Source organism: Plectropomus leopardus, chromosome 15 (assembly GCF_026936395.1).
Source record: "Plectropomus leopardus strain MGB_pleo_1.0 chromosome 15, ASM2693639v1, whole genome shotgun sequence".
Lineage (NCBI taxonomy): Eukaryota > Metazoa > Chordata > Actinopteri > Perciformes > Serranidae > Plectropomus > Plectropomus leopardus.
This window is the reverse complement of record NC_142190.1, coordinates 25,210,405-25,223,226: the sequence shown is the minus strand read 5'-3', so window position 1 is coordinate 25,223,226 and position 12,822 is coordinate 25,210,405. Positions and strand designations below refer to the sequence as shown.

Sequence of the window (12,822 nt, the reverse complement as noted above, 5' to 3'; positions counted from 1 at the left end):
TTTATGATATGACATTATGTACTGAATATGTTAAGAAATAATGCAGCTATACCACAATGAATGGTAACCTTCTTTAGTTTTAGACTGTTTTCGGCTGTATTCAAGGAAAAAATAAACAACTGCACTGGTTCCTTTTTAGTTCGACATGACAGTTTTTGGAGAAATACAAACTGAACCAATTAAAAAATAAGAAGTTCTGATATTGTGTCCTGCTCTGGGATCAGTTCAAACCAGGGAGATGCAGCATCATCACATTTAAAGCCATGCACGTTTACAATCAAAGAATAATCAGCTGTATTGAAAGCTTTTGGAAAACAGAGCTTCCCGTTGCTGTTTATTGTCTCAAGCTTTCATAATATCCTTAAGTTCTTTTTTATTGCCACTCAGTCAGTCCTGCTACTACAAAATGATCATTTATGATCATATTAGGGTTTGGTTTAAGCCAAACTGATATTGCTCGTAAGCCTGAAATATCCTGGGAAAACATTAAGCTGGTTATCAATAATGTATGTTGGTTTTTCTAGGGTAGCAATGTTTTGGATCAAAAGGTAGTTGTTTAAAATGACAAGGCTTCAGTGTTGTTTTGTGGGGAAGATGTACAATGACATTTAAATTAGCAGTCTGATGCATGCGGCAGAAATTTTTACTGAGAATGTGAAACAATGGATTCCCAAATAAATGGAGCTGAAACTTGAGGGGGCAGGGACTAAACACTTTAGTTCCTCTTCACTTTGTATCTCTTTGTAAGGTATATCACACACTTCTCTATAGCAATAATACAGAGAGAAGACAGTTTCTAGTCAAATGGAGGTCACTGTTGATGCGGAGGTAGTATGCACTTTAGAATCCGGACTATTAAAGATTTGATTGAAGACGTTGCAAATCAGTAATGGTAAGAAAATGTCTAGTCTTTTAAAATGTTTGTCTCCTTTCCACAAAGTCCTGTTTTCTGTTTCTGCACTTGATTCTGATTCAAAGGGAATGTGGTTATTACCCTCACACAGTGGTGAACTCAGATGAAAAATAACTTAATAACACTGTACCAGATAGATGCTGAAACACATAAGAGATGATGTAGATGTGAATCATGCTAATAACTTGGTGATCTGAGTTCTGTGCGGTTCCTATTCAGAGCCACTTGCAATTCAGTTCTAACCAATTAGGAAGTTAAAATCTGTAACAACATTAACATTAAGGCCTTTAAAGTGTTTTCTTTTGGTACCTGTATTTAAGTGTATTATGCTTACTTTTTGATTAGCACCAGGTACTAACAAGCCACAAACTAATTAGGAACTACAAGCTTTGCTTGCACGTCACGAGGTTTTGAGAAAGCCAATTAATATAAAAGGTGTCAAACTATTCAGTGTGTCAATTAAATAAAGTTTGCTAATTGCTAAAAGTTTTACTCATGCTATCTTGGCTGTGTTAGATATGTTAAACTTTTGGCACGGAGTTGGGTGAAGTCAGGTCATTTGAGATTCTTAAGGCTGCCTTAAGCGTTATTTTTAGAACTTAATTTGTATCTCTGCTGTATTTCCGTAAAGAATATAATTTGCTAAGTAAAATATCAAATCAAGAACTCACTCTGATGACATGTTCAGGTCAAATGGGACTGTCATGTTTGTGTGTTTTATGAATAGCTCAGTTAATTTATTATTTCATAAAATCATCAATGTAACCTAATTATTCGTTTAAAAAGATCATCCAGCTTTTCTGCCATGCCTTGCCTGTTATTTTTCTTGCTGTTTCCATGGTGCCATATTGTCAACAATGGACATGCTTGTGTATTTATCATTTATTCTAATTCTGGAGTACTGTGGCCAACATGGTTTCCCTGCATCATATTTTAAAAAATTTCAAGTGGCAAAAATGCTAATAATGTCTGTAATGTGACCAAGAACTCAAGATGTGAAACATTTGTCCCACTTTACCTGATGTCCCACTTTACCTGACTGCACTCTACATGGTAATAGTGTAAGTTACCAAAAGGTTTAACACTAAATTGCCAGTATGTACTGCATTCACTGTGTTAATGTTTACAACAGAAACAAGAATAAGTCTACAGCCACGCCTCCAGTTCTGTGAAGCTATCCTTAGGCACAGCTGTGCTTTTAAATGCTAAAACGCTCACAATGGCATGTCATGCTGGTGTAAAGCAGGTTATAATGTTCAGCATCGTCGTTTCGCACATGCTAGCACAAACTAATTGGACCTTCATTGCCATCCCTAGAGCCTCCTAGCATGGCTAATAACACATGCTAATGTAAGTTCAAGTGGAGTGCCACTTTAAGTTTTTCTCATGTTTTTGATTTAGGCTAAGATCTCAGTTGGATTGTGGGAAGTACAATTTTCTTTCTGCCAAGACTAAATTGTCATTCGTATTTTGCCTACCATCTTCAAACCCATTTAGATCAATGGAAACAGCATCTATATACTGTTATGAACTGTTGTTTTTTTTCCAGTGTCATCTTGTGTTTTAGAAGACGCGAGCTGTAAAACCATGACAAGATAATATTTGTGCCTCGTTGTCGATGTTGTCTTGTAGTTTTCTGAGGAAGAAGTTAGAGGTCACTGACACAAATATCATCAGTCGTGGGTTGTTTGGCAAAAGTGGAGCCATTTCACCCACTGAGTAGAATAAACAATAAAGCACTGGTGGACTGGATACCACATCGAAAGAGGGTGGCACTAGACAGGTTGCTATGGAAACAAGCACTGATTCATGGGTCGGGGGTCTTAAGAAGCTCAGGAATATGTGATTTGTACAAAGGCGGTGAGTGATAAGTGTCCAAGTTCAACCCGCGCTCTGTGTTGGTGGAGAGCAGGAGTGTTTCTGGCCAACCCTGGAAGTTCAGTTTGTTGTTGGAACAACATGAAGGCAATCTGTGATTTTTTTTTCTTGAAAAACAAACCTGCTGCCAATAATCTGCACTCCCACTTTGAGACAGCGGAGAAAATTGATTGCTCACACCTTTTCAAGACGTTGTGAAACATGAAGATGATGCTGCACCTAATGATTGCAGATAGGCGTAGACAAACATCATTTGTGCCCACATGGGTAATGATGTTTGAGAACATTTGCAGGTTCCCAGAAAGAAACATGAGCAGGGTTTTAATGTCAGCAGCCCTGGCACCATACAGACGCTGCACAGAGGCTTCTCTATGTGACCCACTGCTCAGTGTGTCAGATGGGGAACCGCACATGGCCGGAAGTGTCTTAAATTGTCAGGGAGAGAGAAGCCGGGACCAATCAGAGGTGTTTGGAAAAATACAAAAATATTTATCTATTTATTTATTTTTTCATCGCACCACTGCAGCATCTCTATATAATTTGAAGCATGCCTCAAGTTAGTTAAGACAGACATGGAAGTCATTTTATATTCCAGTGTTTCACATATTATTCACTCATATATGACCACAGCCTTTTGTAACACTAACCAAAACATGTGGTACCCATTCTGCGTACACACAGAGCCGAGCTGCCAATAAAGTCACCAAGGTCATGTGCTCTGTATCATCAGAAATTATTGCTGTATGCGACATTCACAACGTTAATATAGCAGAAAAGCTCTGTTTGTGTATGCAAATAGTGCATGTGAGTCCTTGTGTGTGTATTCCACCGGCTAGCTAATCTTCTCCACTCTGCACTGCGCTCAAACAGCAGCCTGCAGTTCATTGAATGACCACCTGAGATAGGCTCCAGAAGATACTCAGTCATGATAGACTGAAATAACCATGTTTACAGCATGATATAAAAATGGTTTGGTCTCTATAGCGATTTTCCTCTGTCCTCAGCTTCTCAGTCAGATCCACCCCTTGCTCCTCCCATGCTTCAACCTTTCGCCCATGTGTTGTCACTTTTGGCCCCTAAACATAATATGGCGATGGCTGAAATGCCAAACTGGAGGCTTCAGAATGGGAGTCCACAAACTAATGGGTGACACTGGTATAGCTACATCCATCATTTTGGGACAGTGTCTGCAAGGAAGCGTAATGCCCACCCTCCATTCCCCCTCATGATAACACTGCTTTCTTTGTCAGGAACCGGTGCTGTTGTTAGCACTATTTGCTGCTCATTTACCTCCATGTTGAGAACTGTGTGTCAGACACTGTGTGTCTGAATGTCATGTACAGGTCTTTTAAGGCTGATTCTGAGTCAGTATTCCTAAATTTGACCATTGTAGGCAATGAAAATGAAATAAAATGTTATAATCCTTCACCAGAGTTACATTCTTTAAGGCTTCATAATCAAAGAAAATATCAGGAAACAGTTAACTGAACATATAAATTGTGATTTACGAAAGCATTGTTTTTATAGTGAGGATGCAAACTCACAGGGCATTCAGGCTCAGTATTTCTAAAATCCTGACTATGGACCTGCATACATAAACTTGCATCTTGCCTGTTTCCAGTAATTTAACCCCATCTTCCCACCCCCTTTTTGTATTAGCATTTAGATTTATTTGGATTTTGAATGTTTTTTTTTCCCCCAATTTGTGCTCATTTCCATCAATTGCTGAGTGCCTCATGCTCTGCCGGGGCAATTGTAGGCTAAAGACAGTCTGCGTCAGTTTTGAGCATTACAGAGCCATGCCACCAAACTAAAATGCATTTTATTGTTTTCTATATAAATTGTTAAAACTTTGACATGACTGTTGCCATGGTGTTATCAAAGAAAAAACAGTGTCCTTCCAACATATTTATGTTCCATTTTATGGAACCTTTGAAATATTAATGTCACACAGCTCAAGCAGTTTGTATTTTCAAGAGAGCAAGTGAAAATTTGCAGCTTCAGATCAAATATGATAGATAGTTTATATGTAAACAAAAGCATTCATGCATTTTTAAGTGCTCCAAAACAAAAACTTGGATGCCTGCTCTTCTCCACTATGACGTCCTGCACCACTCTAACTGTGCTGACTATGATGAGAGAACAGGCACTAGACAATGCTGAAAGTGATCAAAAGCTGCAGAAGACAATATAAAACAATAACAAAGCCCAGTAAAACCCTTTTTTCTCCACTCTTTTTGAAGAGCAGGCATGATCCACTGCAGTATTTACAAAAAACCCTTTGAGAGAAACTTAATCTGCAGTCTCTTCCTGCTAACAGTGAGCAGCTCTGAGTTACAGAATGTCTTCTACATGATAAAAGTGCATGTGAACACCTCAGCCCCAGTGACGCACTGCTAAAACTACTGATAACCTCTGATAACAATTACTCAACCTCCATATTTTGTTTACAGGTTTCGAAAGGCTTTTCGCAGCAAAATGGAAACGTCTGCCGATAAATTCTCTGACTGCGAGGAAACGGAGAGAGTGTGAGAGTAGGCAAGGAAGGGAAACAAAGATTTCTTGTGACTTCCTCACATTGCTCAATTTTTGCATGTGTGTGTGTGTGTGTGTGTGAGCGAGAGAGAGGCTTTTCTGGTAGCAGCAATGCACCACTGCACCTGCTCTTTAGGCTGCAAGCACGAGAGACGAGATGCATGTGAAAAAAGCTAGACAGGAAGAAGCCTCATACCTTTTTGAGAGCAACAAAAGGTTTCAGCTTGAGCTGATTGACGTCAATTTGGCCAAAGACGGGGCATCTGCGACAAATGATGACAGAAACTGGCCGATCTGTACATGAAACAAAACTCACTTTGTAGGTAAGCTGCACTTAAAACGTAACACAAAGAATTGCATTCGTACTTTAAAAAAGGGAAGTACACTGCTTCATAGTCCTGGCACCAAACTGTCGCCTTTAAATGACTCTTAACCTCTTTGTTGACGTAATGAAAATAATTGCAGCTGTTCGAAAATGGTAACATATCTGTAGTTAATAATGTTTCTGTTGCTGTTGCTATTATTTATATAGTCTTTTAAATGTTGGTGAGAGAGTGTGGACCAACAAAGCTGGGTCTGTTTGTGTGTGAACGTATGTGGGGGTGGGAGACAGTTTACACTTATTTCTTGTATGTTGGCAGTGTGTCAGTGAGCCAGGAAGGCCCCCTCCCCTCTGTTAATACTGTCTATTGTGAGCGTGTGCAGGGTGGATGTGCCGAGCATTAAGTCTGCTATGGAACTATTTAGGGAAACTTTGGAACGGAAAGTGTGTAAAGGAAAGACTAATAATGAAAGAAAACAGAGGTACAAGGCATTACTCAACAATAAAACTCACGTCAGACCTGCCTGCTGCTTTATTGTTGGAATTCAATACTTGTTTGTCAAAGCCATTCTCCTCCACAGTGTTTCTGCGCGCTCTCTGACAAGCTCCTATGAGTTGAATATAAAGCTGTCGATTAAGATAGCAGCAGTGTGGGTGAACGATGAGGTTAAAAAAAGACATTTTTTTGTTTTTGTTATCTACAGGTGGCAAGTGGACCAGACCAAAAGGGAAGCAGCAGGCACTGAAGAGTGCAGACGATTGGACACCATGTTAGAAGGGTTACTAGAGCCTCTCCTGCACAGAGGACTCGAGCTCCAGTGATGATTCTCTCATCCTTACTCCGCAGGAAGGAGCACCTCATAACTGGAGCACCACCGAAACACACATCTGCACACCTGGACGGACCCCTGCAGCGAGACACAGCTGCACATTCACCTCAGTCCTCTTCATATACACTCGAGAACTCGTTGACTTGTGAAAACAGAGTGTGGCACCTCACAGAGACATCTATGAGAGCCCAAGGGTTGATAAAGTTCAAAAAACACCTTAAGTGGTGCGAATGAGGACTATATTTGTTGCTTTCACTCAGAAGGGTTTTTCATCTTCGCTCACGGTGCTCCTGTTTCACACCAGCACCATAGAGACCAGGACAGAAATTTAACTGGGAGAGCGGAAAGCTGTGGACCAGAGTGGAGAAAAGATCGTTGGACTGGAGTCACTTTCTCAGGCACCATGCAGTCAGATGACCTCTTCATCCGCAAGTTTCGCCGTCAAAACATGCGGCCGCCTATTGCCACCGTCAACTTCGACCCTAAACGGGAGGCGAGTGTCGTGGAGTGGCCGCCAAGGAGGGAAGGTGATGGAGCAGATGGAGACAGCCTCACTCCGAGCCGAGTGGGGCTGACGCTGAGGTCGATGGGCCGGGGCCACATCATGCAGAGAAGTAACAGCGATGTAACCTTAGGAGACTTGGACTCCTCCGGGAAGGCAGGGGGGAAAGCAGCTCGGGTGGTTGGTGAGAAGGTGGGTGCGGGGGCTCAGGGGGATGGTGCTGTGCTGCTACACAGGGAATATGGCAGCCTGTCCTCTCTGGAGAGACAGAGTCAAGCCCAGGAGCCGAGCACAGACGACCAGGGGCCCCTGAGTCCAAACGCCCTCCGCTTCAAAGACCCTTTCCTGCTTTTAGGACTGCAGGGCAACCCTCCGGAGCCTGATGGGTTTTTTCGGGGTCTGTCTGTTTCCACAGGGGACTCCCCAAAACCTGCCAAGCCGCCAAAGCCTGAAGGTCTCAGTAAGAAGACCAAACCCCCTCAGATCCCTCAACCAGGTCCGTATGACAACATCGGTGGCGGGGCATGGGTGAGGAACTTTGCCCACTACGATGTTCAGAGCATCTTGTTTGACCTCACCGAAGCGGCCACAAACAGAGACAGTATTGGACGGAAAAAGAATATCACCTCAGGGGCTTCAGCCGCCTCCCAGCTGCGCCCCCTCTCCCAAGCCACCCCGTCCTCACCTGCACAGGGCGGGGGAGGCAACGGGGTGAACACAGATGACCCTGAGCAGTCGCTGCTGCTGGATGAAGGTGACGGCAACGATAACGAGCTGCTGCTCAGCTGCCCCCACTTCCGCAATGAGACTGGGGGAGAAGAGCAGGTGGGTCTGGGTCGATCTCAGGGCAGGCGGGGACTCTGGTCGAGCTTGCGAACCCCCAACGATGCAGTGTCAGTGCTGGAGGAGCCCAGAGAGAGTAACGTCCAGCAGCAGGGCAAGAGCAACTACTTTATAGAGCATGCAGATCTGGGAGCCCATTACTATCGCAAATACTTCTACATGAAAGGTATGTGTTGTGCAAGTCAACTGCAGTTTTTTTGGTTCTGTTTAGTCAAAGGAGAGAATAGAATTACAGGGATAGAAAGAAAGATATGCTGTTGTAACCCTGGTTCTTTTAGCACGGGCTCTGCCCTCTACTGGTCTCTACAGGACTCTATGGGTAAAACTCTCCTCCAATCACAAACACACGTTTGACTACTGAAATCTGCATAAATGTCATCAGCTAATCTTAGAATGACTCCTCAAATACGTGCAGAGCCCACAGTATTTGTAGGACGCATATGATGGTGTCAGCATCCCAGCTGGCCACCAACACCATCAGACGTTGCTACTTGGTTCAATTTAGGTTGTGACGTAGGGTGACCAGAATTCAGTGTCAGGACACCTAATGCCAACGTCATTTTGACCAAGAACTCTGTTAACAGATGACGTTAGACGGGAACTTCAGCTATTTTCAAAATTAACACATCTTATTCCTGTGCTGTAAGACAGTCTAAAAATATTTATAAAAATGAGCAGCTCTCCCAAATTTAAGAGTAAGAGTCTTTAGTCTTTCTGACATCTTAACGACCGGAGCCAGCTGGGTTTCTACGGTCTCTTCATTGAGCGGCACTGGAGCCACAGGGCACCGAGGTAGAGGGCTCCACCTGTACCAACAGAGCCAGGGTTACAGTACCGTAACCTATGTTCCATCTTGCATGGTACAGGACTCTGTTGGTACAGTGGTTGGAGCCCGATGGATGAACACCCAGTCGTGACATAAAATCGACCAAGTCACACTGATCCTCACACTGTCATATGTATCTTATATATACTGTGGGCTCCGCATGTATTTGGCATGTTCCAATTGGCCGGTTATGTCTGCGCAAATTTCAGTGGGCGAATGCGTGCTCGTGATTGGAGGAGAGTATTACACAGAGTCCAGTAGTGGATGGAGTCTGTGTTAGATACAGCAGTAGCTTAAAATTATATGTTAGCACATTGTATTGCTAGTAAGTCATGAATGAACAATCACTTTACTACTCGTTATCATGGCATACGTTTCAGTTTTATCGTCTTATCATTTAGGGAGTGTACAGAAGTCATTAGGAAGAAGGGGAAGGTCGGGCACGTACTTGTTTCCCATAAATATATTGCTTTGATATGTTAGACAGAAGGTTTTGCAGTCAAAATTAGGTTTTAAATAAAATAATACCATTCCTCCTCCCCTTTCTACCTGAATAATTTTCATACAGTCCTCTTACATTAACCCAGACACTGTCTCAGTTGTATGTACGTGACCCTATTGTCATCACAGAACATCAGAATTTCTTCGGCATGGATGACCGCCTCGGTCCAGTGGCCATCAGCTTCCGTCGAGAGGAGAAAGAAGGATCCAGCGGAGCTCAGTACAATTACAGAATCATCTTTCGCACCACAGAGGTAACCTGGCACTTTTCTCTCCTCAAAGCTCTCGTCAAGTTCAGAGTGTGTAAAATTGATTTGACTGGATGTGATGACTGTGAATCGTCTCCTCAGATGAAGACACTGCGAGGTTCCATCTTGGAGGAGTCCGTGCCTTCTGCCGCTCGTCACACGACCCCTAGGGGCTTGTCTCCCAAGAGGCTGCTGGAGTTCATCATGCCTGAACTGAACCTGCACTGTCTTCGCTTGGCCTCAAATTCCCCCAAGGTCCGGGATACCCTGCTGAAGCTGGACGAGCAGGGGGTGAGTAAGGCTCCGTCTGCTGACACTGCTGCGTGTGTCTGATAGAAGCTTTTCAGGACATCGGATAGTAACATACAGCAGCAAAAAGCTCTTTTTCAAAAGGTCAGGAATGAAAAAAGGTTGAAAAGCTGACACTCTAAAGTCTACACCTCCACAGTGATCCGTCAGGTGTGTTTAGATGTGAAAGTGCAGTTTTTACATCCGCTCATTCCTCTCAATGACCTCTGCCACCATGTTGACTGTTCAGTTATGATGTAGTACAGCAGCCGCTTTTGTCTGGTGCTACTTTTTGACATTAAACAAGCTGCACACTGTGAAAAGGGCACAGTAGGCAGTTGTTTAAGTTTTAGTAATTCGGTCTCTCTAATATATCTGCATTGTTTTCTGATGTGCTGTTTTATTGGGAGAAATTCTTTATTTCATATTTTTTTTCTTATGGCCCAAATTGTTTGTTTAATCATTTCAAGTCTGAAATTCATTTAGATTTATTTTTAATTTTTTCATTAATGATTAATCAGTCAGTTAATAATCAGAATATATAACCTAATAGCAATTGTTTGTCACACGTTCTCAGAGCCCTAACAAACACACATTGATATTTGCATTTTTCTGTGCTGTTATTTAAGTAACTGTGCTGTTATTTGTAACTTAACTTAAGTAACTTTAAGTAACACATGCTGTTATTGGCTGCGGGCTACACACATATAAATGTCCCACACACCTGACCACACATCAAAATAAGAGGAAAATAAGAAAATAAAGGCAGAGGGCAGGGTCTTTGCAGAAAAATACACCGTGACACACATTTAGGGGATCATTATTGAGAGCGAGGACTTCTGTGTGAATGCTGACATTGGTTTTTAGGAAAATCCTGCGTACTTTTAACCCTTAGAAACCTGAAGTGACATCACTTTTGTTATGCTGCTCTCAGATATGCCTTTTTACAAGTATTATAAAGTATTAAACAAAAAGAAAGGCAATGGGCATCTTGCTAAGAAATGTTCCACAAATTGCAGGAAATTAGTACATTTAGAAAATTATTTTTAAATGCTCAGAAAAAAAATGTCTACGGAAAAAAGAAAAAAAATCTACGGGAAAATGCATAATTATAATGATCATAATTACACATTTACAATGATAATTTTTTAGGTCATCTCTTTTTTTTAATCCATTTCTTCCCCTTTTGTGTTTTTTTCTTCTTTTTATTTATTTATTTATTTATTTAATTTTTTTTACAAATTTTCAGTTAATTTTCTTGCATTGTTTTACTAATGTCCTGCTATTTTTGGGGTTATTTCTTCTTTTGATGCTCATTGCCTTATGCCTTATTAAGAAATCAAGCCAATTTGATCAGATTTGGAAGGGTTAAGCCTTTCACATGATTAAAAACTTTTTTTTTTATGTCCCTTTACATTTCATTGCAAAAGCTATTGAACATATAACTCCCCCCCCCAAACACACACCAGAGAGCCAATAGCTTCACCTTTAAAGGTGAACTGCTTGAAAAAAAGAACTTTCCTGAAATGAACTCTCTGTCTGAAGGATTGTGCGGCCTGAACTCATAAAAGCTGAGGGGAATTAAGAGTTTTGATGGTGTAATATGCTGTGCAGGTGTATAAAATTATGCAACAGAAAATGTTTCTGTCAAGCTTTGTGAGCTGTAAAGTAAGATGTCAAATGATCAGTATGCCCTGTTAGATGAAAGGTCTTGGCAGGCTTATTATAAACTCTGTGCTTCTCTTGTCTTCTAATGTAGCTGAATTTCCAGCGAAAGGTTGGGGTGATGTACTGCCGGGCCGGGCAGAGCTCAGAGGAAGACATGTACAACAATGAGAGCTCGGGGCCGGCGTTTGAGGAGTTTCTGGACCTGCTCGGGGAGCGCGTGCGGCTGAAGGGCTGGGAGAAATACCGAGCTCAGCTGGACAACAAGAGTAAGCTGGAAAATAAACGCGCACCGCATCCCCATCTATTGGCCGTATCTCACCTTGTCACAGGACCATTATCCGAAGGGCATCAGTGCACCACTGAAAGCCAGAGATAACTCCTATCTAGCCACATGTAATCTGAGTAATGCCTGCAAAATAGCATAGTCACTGCTGATTATCTGGGAGCTGTTTTCCCCTCAGTGAGCGGCACGGAGCAGCAAATGGGACAGATTCCACCGTGACTGTGACAGTTTGAGTTAAGTCTTTCATTTAGACACGTTGACTGATTTTGCTAAATCCCTATCTGTCTGTCTCTTTGTGTGATGTGTGTGTGTTTCTGTACGTCCTTTGCTTGTGTAGCGGACTCAACCGGGACACACTCGCTCTACACGCGCTACCAGGACTATGAGATAATGTTTCATGTGTCCACTATGCTGCCGTACACAGCCAACAACACACAACAGGTAAAAAAATACAGAAAAATGCCATTTGATTTTCCTCTGCTGCCTTTTGTGTTGCAGATGCATTTTTATTCCAATGCCAAGTTCATCTCTCTGAATCCACAGAATGAGATTTTTCTCCAACGTTTCACCTCTCTCTGTAAAAGAAATTGCATCAGTCTTGGTACAACCTTCATTACGCATCTCTGTTCAGACTGTCATGCTTTGGTAAATGCTTTAGAAAAAGCCTCTGTACTCCGCAACAAGCATGACATAAAAAATCCTGCCCCCCAGTGTTCACTCCCACCATTGAGGTATTCACTGTCGCCTCTCAGCCAGGCTTCCCGTTCAGCAGACAGTTCTTTATATTCAGTCTGCAGTTTAAGCCTGTTTCTTACAAACAGACTGGACATGACATGCTAATATAGATTCAAAGTTTAAATAACAAAACGTGGCAGTGACAAAGCCCTAACATTCTTCTATTAAATGTCCACTTTTTGGCAACAGCAGCTGTAGATGTTTTTATGGAGAAGTGGGAATATTCAATATAATATCAATTTGTTTTAATAAAAGCATCCACTTGCTCCTTTTCTGGCATGAAATACTTACGTTGTTCACTGAATATGTCTGCTGGGAATTCTCTTTTTTTCTTACTTTTATTATTATTACTTATTTTTAGTTTTATTTTTCAGGTTTGAAATAAAAATCTAATCTGAATCTAATATTTTAATGAAGTGTTTTTTAAATCTAGTTTCAGTCGTGGTTTGT

The 12,822-nt window shown here is 41.8% G+C and overlaps 1 protein-coding gene across 5 annotated transcripts in view; it reads left to right on the top strand.

Moving 5' to 3' along the window:
* sipa1 (signal-induced proliferation-associated 1) overlaps positions 1-12,822 on the top strand; it is a 44,729-nt gene that overhangs the window by 15,885 nt on the left and 16,022 nt on the right. For 2 of the 5 annotated variants that reach the window (XM_088088257.1, XM_088088261.1), the window contains exons 2-6: positions 6,353-7,989; positions 9,280-9,404; positions 9,501-9,689; positions 11,446-11,620; positions 11,975-12,078. In XM_088088257.1, the coding sequence (XP_087944383.1) occupies positions 6,882-7,989; positions 9,280-9,404; positions 9,501-9,689; positions 11,446-11,620; positions 11,975-12,078 (1,701 nt within the window). In that variant the 5' untranslated portion in view covers positions 6,353-6,881. Of the gene's footprint in view, positions 1-755; positions 893-5,427; positions 5,650-6,352; positions 7,990-9,279; positions 9,405-9,500; positions 9,690-11,445; positions 11,621-11,974; positions 12,079-12,822 lie in introns of those variants that run through there. The other 3 variants (XM_088088259.1, XM_088088260.1, XM_088088258.1) reach the window with 3 other exon arrangements.